A 9,930-nucleotide genomic window follows, 5' to 3' on the forward strand; every position below is an offset into this window, starting at 1 on the left:
AAAAAAAAAAAAAAAAAACTTTTTCTATGACGAATATGAGTCATACCGCGCATCATCCACTTTTGTTGCATCACTGCTATTTTTTACTACATGCAATAGTACATCTCTTATTTGAGGAGCTTTAAATCTTACAACTTTTACGTTATCAAGACGACTTTCCCAACGTATATCCGACTGTGATTTTAGTGTAAGTCTTTCTTTATTGTGACCTTTACAAATGATTTAAGGACCTCTATTGTTTTGTCGAACCGGAGATTATAAATTTTTCGTATCACTCCAAATATGATTTAGCTTGAACACAACTAACGATCATATCACAAAGGACGAACTTTTATATCTTCCACAATTACTCAAAGATAAAACAAATACTCATGTAAATTATTAGTAAACTAAATAAAGTCTCTAATCCAAATAAATAGAGCAATTGTTCTTATGTATTCATTTTCGTAAGTAGACTTTTAAACACTGGAAAAAAAAAAAAACAAGACAAAAGATTTTCCTCTAGAGAGAGTTTATCCAGTGTGCATCTACGAATAGCGGTTGTGGGTTCTTCATTACAAAAAAAATAGCTAAAAAATATGAATTTTAATTAGCTCCAAAAAAAATTTTTTGGCAAAAATTTCCATTTAAGTCTCGTGTATATTGACTTTTTTAGTCACATATTTCGTTGAATCAATTGTAACCATGTATCTGATGATCATTTTAAGTGTTTCTCATCTAAATCATGTAATTAAATGAATATTCTTGTTGCAAAATTTTTATTTATATGTGATTAAAAAATCACTTGTGATATGTGTGTATGTCAAACAACATAACTAAAAATCGACAATGATATCAGTAATTTAATTATATGGTTTTTTTATGAAACGAAATAAAATTGATCGTTAAAACATATTTACAGGTCTATAATTGATTCAACGAAATAAAATAAAATAAAATAACTAAAATATCATACTCAAACACATACAAACTAAAAATTGACCCATTTTACCTAATTTTTTTGGTACAATATATTTAGTATTAAATAAATTTTTAATAATTTAAAATTTTTATTTAAGATAAAACTTTATTGACAATTATCTATAAGGTTTTTTGATATTTAATTAAAATAAATGTTTCAATATTTTTACTTTTTTTTATATTCTAAGATATTTTATTAGATGTTTAGTATAAAAGTTATATGGTTATTTCGTCATTATGATCGGTAATTTTCTTCTCATATGCAATGTTTTCATAAATAGATCAGTGATCGAATCGATTTATCTTAAAAAATGGTTTAACCAATTCGATTGGTTGAGACGACGTTGGGACCAAAAAACCATTATATTATTAAAATAATAAAATAATATAGTAAATAATATATTTTAAATTATAAATATCTCAATGTGTATATATAAAAATAATAAAAAAGATATATTTATCCTCGTAAGTTTTTGAGAATTCAAAAGAAGATCACATTTAAGTAATAATCAGGACCCACCATTAGATTTTCATTAGGAATTGATGGCCTTTTAACAATACTTTCAATGATATAAGGTATAATATTATTGAAATAATATTTTTAATAAAGTTCAAAATCAAAATAATCATATATATAACCCTCAAACAGTTTTTAGCACTTTTTGGACCTGACCCATGGCAGTTTCTCTGTCGAAGTGGTCGAATCGGCCAATTCGATCCATTCCGATTTTGAAAACAATGTTCATATGTTTCAATTATTAATCATTCGAGGCCATTTTATGCATATAAATTAATGTTCAAAATACAATGTTTTTATTCCCTTAAAAAATACAGTGTTTCTTTGTATTGCTTTTGGATAAGTGGATTTGGTTTTGTAACAGTGATATCAGCGGTTCTACATACTTGCTGGTCACAGAATCTTGAGACCGACTAGGGAAAGTCACATATATCTTCTTATCTGAGACAAAAAAAGACTTTTGTTAAGTGAAAGAAATTGCACAAATAAATTGAAACTCAACAATTGCCTTAAGTAGAAGATAAAACGATTTAAATGCTCACACTTCTACCAAAATTAATGCTATATCTTGTAAGACACAGAAAATTAATTGATTTACTATAGTAGGCAGTATAGGTCAACCACTATACATAGGCATGAATTTGTATTCAATATAATACCTTCAAATTTATTAAGTATATAACTGGGACCGAAAATAACACTGATTACTCAGAAATGCAATTAAAGCCAATCCCATCAAGCGAACCACTTGTTCTCAAATACCAAGGACAAATATGCAGACAACAAATTAAAGTGTTTGTACATGTTCACATCTCCACAACCTAACATAACAAGTAAAAGATGTTTAGAATATTAACCTAATTCCCCTTCGCATGCAGTAATATGGAAGGTTCACTTTACTTTGCATCCCAACAAAGAAGCACAACTCAAAAAGCTTGATGCACCTTAAGCCCTTGCCAATATTTGTCCTCTTCCCTATGGACATTAGAGTTCAAACAGTTGTTCAAATCACTATACAATGCATATTAAAACAAAATCTAAACATCTAAAAATGTGAGAATGGGATTCTTACTGTTATCTCAGCATTGCTTCACTGCATCGTGTGTACATGGGGTTACAAATGAAATTACATTGACTTATGCAGCTATGAAGACAAATGTAATGCTGAAAATACATTCTAAATTATATTGAACATTAGCATCTACAATAACAAAAGAGTAAAGTATTACAACTACTACAAGCAGCAAATAATTACAATACCAAGTCTTTTTCTAGCTCGTACCAAAATAAAAACAAAGCGTCAACGACATATACGATATCAAGCACCAACGTCGACAACATTTCGCACGACAATATTACAACATAACGAACACATACAACATTTTACTTACTTAGAAATTACAATAACAAGCATGAAAAACAGCATTAAACACAATATTGAGCAAATGCAACCAAAGCGACAACAAACTTGTTCGACGGATAGAGGTGTGTGCTCCACTGGATCATTTGGTGGAGCTGATGTGGTGGATGCCATAACTGACTTGGTTTGAACGTGTTGTTCCGTGTCAACTGTAGCGGCATTCTTCAAATTAAAATACTGTGAACTACAAGATGCATTGTATGCTTGTGTGTGCCGACGCCTTACAAAGGGAGAAGTAGGATTTTGCGACGAATTTGAACCCATCTCAATTTTGGATGATGGTTCATTGTTCGAAGATACTTTTTGATACTCATCGTACCAAAAGAATCGGTTCCGATGTTTCAAACCGGCTGGACATATAAAGTAATAGTGGTCGGGTCGTGTTGAATGTGGACCAGCTTCACGTAATACCATAAACCCATAGCCGCACTAGCACTGTAGTGGTGTCTTCACATCCATGAAAGCTACGCTAAAGAATCATTCAATGATTTCCTAAATGAGTTACATAGCTATACATATCTGTCTAAAATACATTTGCAACAGAATTAATTATTTCTCAAGAACAGAAACTTCAGAAAACTAAAAAATTTGTAAACAAGTTTTGATCTTCAACGGAGAAGATGACAATGACATCGATAACCACCGACCACCAGAGAAATCAAATTTGATTAACATTTACAACGTCCACCCATACAACTTGCAACCCATCTACGTTGTTGTATACTGGAAAAAGAATTTCTCAACATATTTCTAAAAAAAGTTAACGGAAATCATCAAACGTTCGTAAATCTAAAAACTTGTAAAATTTTCTCAGAATTACTCACATTCAGTGCAGATGGTTGTATATCGATTTTCCTTCTACGCAATATGTGCTCAGTTACATATTCTCGCCATGCCGCCCCAATAAAAACCTGCAGAATCGATTTTAAATCCTTCACATGTCGGATTCACAGTAAACACATCAAGATCCACACATTGTTGACATAAATTCGTAGTTCAATGCACAGTGTTGACGGCTAGGGTTTTCTTGCGAGAATGAGCGGATGAAATGTGGGGTAGATGAAATAGGTATGAAATTAAAAAGTTAAATAAAATAGCAAAGGGTATTTTTGGTAGTACACATTTAAATAGTTTCTCAGTCACACCCTTAAAAATCTCACCAAACACAACAAAGGATATAAGCAAACCATACAAATCTTGGTATATCATATACTTAATCATTTTGGTATTAATCATTCCATTTGTCCTATCATTTCGACCAAACGCAAGGTTAAGGGAATTAAAAACATGATTAGGTGGGATAACATATCTGAAATTGAAGTATGTATATGTGTGTGTGTGTGTGTTTAGCTATATATATAGCATAAGAAGTTAGTTTTAACTCAAAGGGATATAATGAATTTGAGTTTATGTTAAATTAAATAAAATAATTAATGAACTAGGATTTTTTTTTCTGTTTTTAAATTTTNACTACTATTTTCTCTTTCATCTACATCTCGTCCAATTTTTTTTGTATAATTTTGAAATCAATAGAGTTTAACCAAACTTTCTAGGTTTTTNTGTTTTTAAATTTTATGGTGATAATAAACATGCTTTTAGTATTTTTCTCTCTCATCTACATCTCGTCCAATTTTTTTAGAGTAGGTCTTTTGTGAGACGGTCTCACGAATCTTTATCTGTGAGACGGATCAACCCTACTGATATTCACAATAAAAGTAATACGCTTAGCATAAAAAGTAATATTTTTCATGGATGACCTAAATAAGAGATACTCTTAGTATAAAAAGTAATATTTTGTTATGGATGACCCAAATAAGATATCTGTCTCACAAAATACGACCCGTGATACCTTCTCACACAAGTTTTTGCCATTTTTTTTATATAATTTTGAAATCAATAGAGTTTAACCAAACTTTCTAGGTTTTTCTATTTAAATCAGTAAGTTAATTGAATAAGAGTAGGTTAAATTAAGATCATCTCACATATCTATATTTGTGACACGAGTGAACATGATTTATATTTATAGTAAAAAAAATATATTTGACATAAAATATAATATTTTTTCATGAATCGATCGACTCGAAAATTCATTTTGATACGTGAAACGATTTCATTTAAGGTTTTGTGATCCAATTATTGAACGATCCGCTTTTCATTATTGTTAATAGCAATAATATTATTATTTGGGANCCATTTGTCCTATCATTTCGACCAAACGCAAGGTTAAGGGAATTAAAAACATGATTAGGTGGGATAACATATCTGAAATTGAAGTATGTATATGTGTGTGTGTGTGTGTTTAGCTATATATATAGCATAAGAAGTTAGTTTTAACTCAAAGGGATATAATGAATTTGAGTTTATGTTAAATTAAATAAAATAATTAATGAACTAGGATTTTTTTTTCCATTTTAAACTTTTATGGTGATAATAAACATTCTTTTAGTATTTTTCTCTTGACAAAAACTTATGTGAGACGGTTTCACGTGTCGTATTTTGTGAGACAGGTCTATTATTTGGGTCATTCATGAAAAAATATTACTTTTTATGCTAAGCGTATTACTTTTATTGTGAATATCAGTAGGGTTGATCCGTCTCACAGATAAAGATTCGTGAGACCGTCTCATAAGATAACTACTATTTTCTCTTTCATCTACATCTCGTCCAATTTTTTTTGTATAATTTTGAAATCAATAGAGTTTAACCAAACTTTCTAGGTTTTTCTATTTAAATCAGTAAATTAATTGAATTAGTCAATTAGAGTAGGTTACATTAAGATTATCTCGCATATCTATATTTGTGACACGAGTTGACACGATTTATACTTATAGTCAAAAATAATATTTTTGACATAAAATATAATATTTTTCATGAATCGATCGAGTCTAAAATTCGTCTTGACTCGTGAAACGATTTCATTTAAGTTTTTGTGATCCAATTATTGGACAATCCGCTTTTCATTATTTTTAATAGCAATAATATTATTATTTGGGAAAAAAATAATATATTAGAATTCTCACCACGGGAATATATATATTGCTAAATTCCAATATTTTTTGAAGAAAAAACTTGAATTTTCGCTTCAAGAAGCATTTGAGAAGAAGATTACTCATTTAGAATTTGAAATGTTGATCACAACCCAAGGTATTTTGAAATCTCGTAACTGAAAGATCAAGCTTATTTCTGCTGCTGGCGGAAGAAATATGAGGCGAATTGATGTTATTTTTCTGATTCGTGGAGGAATTTTAGGTAAATCCTTCTCCAACCTGACTTTTTCATGTTTATCTGCAACATTTCACAGTGTGAGATCACCGGAAGAAAAAGAAAAACCCATTTCGCCCCAACCCAGATTTGATTTTAGCTGTATACGTGAGCTGGACGATGCTGTGTGCTTGTTCCATGAGATGGTGAGAATGAGACCGAAACCTTCTGTTCTTGTATTCAACAAGCTATTGAGTGTGGTGGTGAAAATGAAACAGTATTATGCTGCCCTCCTGATGTTTGATCAAATTCGCCACTTGAAGGTTATTAATGACTACACCTTGAGTATTGCTATTAATTGCTATTGCATGCTGAATCGGGTAGATCTTGGGTTGTCAATCTTGGGTAGCTTCTTCAAGCTTGGTCATGAACCAAACATAGTCACCTTTAGCATTCTCATCAAAGGGCTCTTTTTAGCAGATAAGGCCTATGATGCAGTTGAAGTTTTTAAAAAGTTATTGAGAGAGAAACTATGTGAGCCGGATGAATTCACATTTCTAGCTGTGATAGACGGGCTGTGCAAAGCTGGGTACGCTCTCATGGCCCGTGATTTGCTTGGTGTGTTAGGAAAGGGAAACTGCAAACCCAATATTTATTCGTATAACACATTAATATGCAGCCTATGTAAAGATGAAATGGTAGACGATGCTCTCCAATTGTTATGCCAGATGATTGAGAAAGGCATTTACCCAGATGTCTTTACTTATAATTCTGTGATTCAGGGGTTGTGTAATTTTGGTCGATGGAAAGAAGTGAGAGAAATTTTAAATAAAATGCAGGATCATGAAATTTATCGAGATTTGGTTACTTATAATATATTGATCGATGCATTTTGTAAGAATGGAATGGTTATTGAGGCTGCTGATTTGTTGAAAATCATGAAGCAAAGAAATATTTCTCCTGATATTCTCACATACAATGCCCTGATAGATGGATATTGTTTGCAAGGAGAAATGGATAGAGCACTAAAATTGTTTGATTCCTTAGCAAATATTGGCCTTAAGCCCAGTATTGTTAGTTACACTAGTATGATGAATGGATACTTTAGGAAAGGAAAAGTTAACGAAGCTTGTAATCTTTTTCATGAAATTTCCTGTAAAGGGTTGAAGCCCACAACAATTACCTACAATACCATGTTACGAGGATTATTTCGGGCAGGTAGAGTTGATGCTGGCTGGAAGCTTTTCAACGAGATGGAAGCCCGGAAAGTGTTTTTTGATATTATCACTTTTAGTATTTTGTTGGATAGCTTGTGTAGGACTAAAAAATTTACTGAAGCATTTTCATATTTACAAGTTATGGAAGAGAAAGGTTTAAGTCCTGACATCGTAACCTATTCTATCCTAATAGATGGATTGTGCAAAGCTGGGAAACACGATATTGCTAGAAATCTTTTTAGTGAACTTCCTTCTAAAGGTTTGAAACCTAATGTTATTACTTACAACATCATTATCGGTTCTCTTTGTAAAGAAGGACTGACAAAGGAGGCAAAAAATTTCCTAATAGCTATGGAAAAAGGTGGTTGTATGCCCGATAGTGTAACGTTCAACATTTTTGTCCAAGGTTTGTTGAAAAGAAAAAAATTTAATGAGGTAATACCACTCTTGGAAGAAATGGTCAGAAGGGGTTTCTCAGCTGATGCAACAACTGTGTCGTTGCTACTTCATGAGTTCAGGAAATGTCAAGATAATGTTCTGTTGGATCTGATCAAGAGACTTGTGCCAAAATAATGAATCATTATTCTTTGTAACCCGAGTGAAATCTGATTTAATCACTTGTGATTTCAAAGGCAGAGTTCTCTCTTCATGTCAGTTGATTGTTTATGGGACGTGGAAGCCTAAAGAGCATGCAATCACCCGCATATGTTGATCGCGTTTTCCCAGGTTCTGTTGTGAAATTCCGCATTATGTTTTTCTATTTCCGGTGAAATCTGATTTGTTCACCAGTATCTAATCTCAATATGGGTCTCGATATGGACATTTAAGAGTTGCCTTAAAGCCTGCAGTCTGGCAACAATAAAAACATGGTCCGGGTGACAGTCGAGTGATATTACTCTCACTTATACGAACCCATTTCTCTTACATGAAGACCATGTCCAAACCCAGCGCAGTTATTTTGTTGTACTGTTGCTGTGAAGAAACCAAAACAACAGATTAGATAAGTATGATGAAGGATAAATTTCTAAGATAACAGCTTAGTTTAAAATCCCCAGTCCAAAACAAATGTATTTTTCTTGTATACTGAGCTTTACTTCAAATAACATTAGCTGTGGAAATATGTAAATGCTTAGGTTCTTGTATTTTTGCTGATCTGCCTTTTTAGCACCTTGGATTTGGTTTTCAGTCTTCTTATTTTTATTTTCAATGTTACAGCAACTTCATTGAATTCTCCCAGTTAACTGTTTGGCCTGATTTTGATGTTACTCATCCATTCCTGGATGAATCTGTTAGTGTTAATATTCATTTCAGTGTTTCCACTGATTTTAACATTTGGAGTGCTTTGGTCTTAAATTTTGTTTTGACAGAACACATTGGAGCTTTGGAAATTAAATCATAATTACATACCTAAGCATGTTTTCAATTAATAATGTTAAGGAAGAATATCCAACGCGCAATTCAACATGTAAGTACAATTGTGGAAGCATGCGCCATTTTTTATTTCAGCCGTTGGTTTAAATCAGTTGGGGTGCGCCACATATATTTTAATTAGTGACGGTTTTGAATTCCGTCATTAAATCAGTCATTGTTGACTTATAGCGACTGTTTTTCAAATATGAGTAGTTTTGTTTTGACCGTCTCTATTTTAATTAGCGACGGTTTTGAATTCAGTCATCAAATGAGTCGTTGTTGACCTATAACGGCTGTTTTTTCAAATACGAGTAATTTTGTAATATACTAAGAAATATGATGATGATGGAAATTTATAATATGATAATTATTAAAATTATTTGTTCAGATTAGATTCAACTTTAATTTAGATATATAGTAATAGATGACTATCTTGGTTTTAAAGGACTTGAAGTCGATTATAAGAAAATGTTTTTACTTGTTATGAATGTGACGATTAAACAGTGATATACACAGAAAAATTCATGAATGATTTGAAGCACAAATAGAAAGAGATTCTACCTTCAATCTTATCTTTTCAATAAAATGACAAAAGTCATTATGAGGATTAAGACCGTCCGGACACATGTGATTCGTTCACATTAGTAGATACTCCCGAAAAGTTTACTAAAACTATCAAGTACTTAAAATATAAATGGATGATGAAAAATTTGGAAAATATTAAGAAAAAAAATTGAGTTATGAATTCGATATTTCTCAGAAAGAATACATGTTATTTGGTCATAATACACTACAAAAAAATATTTGTATATGGATATGTTATATCGATTAATGATTGTTTGATAATATTCAAAATATATTTGATCTTGGAGTATCAAATATAAACATCAATTGAAGACGATGTGACCGATCTTTTATAAGGGCATTACTAATATCAAATTTTGAGAAAATATACGAATACCGAGCAATGACTTATAGATTTCGTGCGATGTCTGCGATATGGGAAGTAATTCAGACTATATTATGTATGACTTGTTTATGAATTTTCTCGAGCGTTTTTTCATATCAAAATTTTAATGAGGCGGTTAGACATAAGTATGAGATGTCCTACTCTTTTTCCGAGTTTTTATACCATTGAGTTTTTCCTAATAAATTTTTAACGGGGCACATCCATCATCAAGAGAACATACAAAAAGAAATATATA

The 9,930-nt window shown here is 31.4% G+C and overlaps 1 protein-coding gene across 1 annotated transcript; it reads left to right on the forward strand.

Moving 5' to 3' along the window:
- Window positions 1–5,919: 5,919 nt before the first annotated feature.
- Window positions 5,920–8,500, forward strand: LOC140964507 (uncharacterized). Its single transcript, XM_073424350.1, has one exon. The coding sequence runs from the start codon at window positions 6,101–6,103 to the stop codon at window positions 7,886–7,888; it is 1,788 nt and encodes a 595-aa protein (XP_073280451.1). The 5' UTR covers window positions 5,920–6,100; the 3' UTR covers window positions 7,889–8,500.
- The last annotated feature ends 1,430 nt before the right edge of the window (window positions 8,501–9,930 follow it).

The sequence above is a fragment of the Primulina huaijiensis genome, chromosome 2, assembly GCF_012295235.1.
Source record: "Primulina huaijiensis isolate GDHJ02 chromosome 2, ASM1229523v2, whole genome shotgun sequence".
Taxonomy (NCBI): Eukaryota; Viridiplantae; Streptophyta; class Magnoliopsida; order Lamiales; family Gesneriaceae; genus Primulina; species Primulina huaijiensis.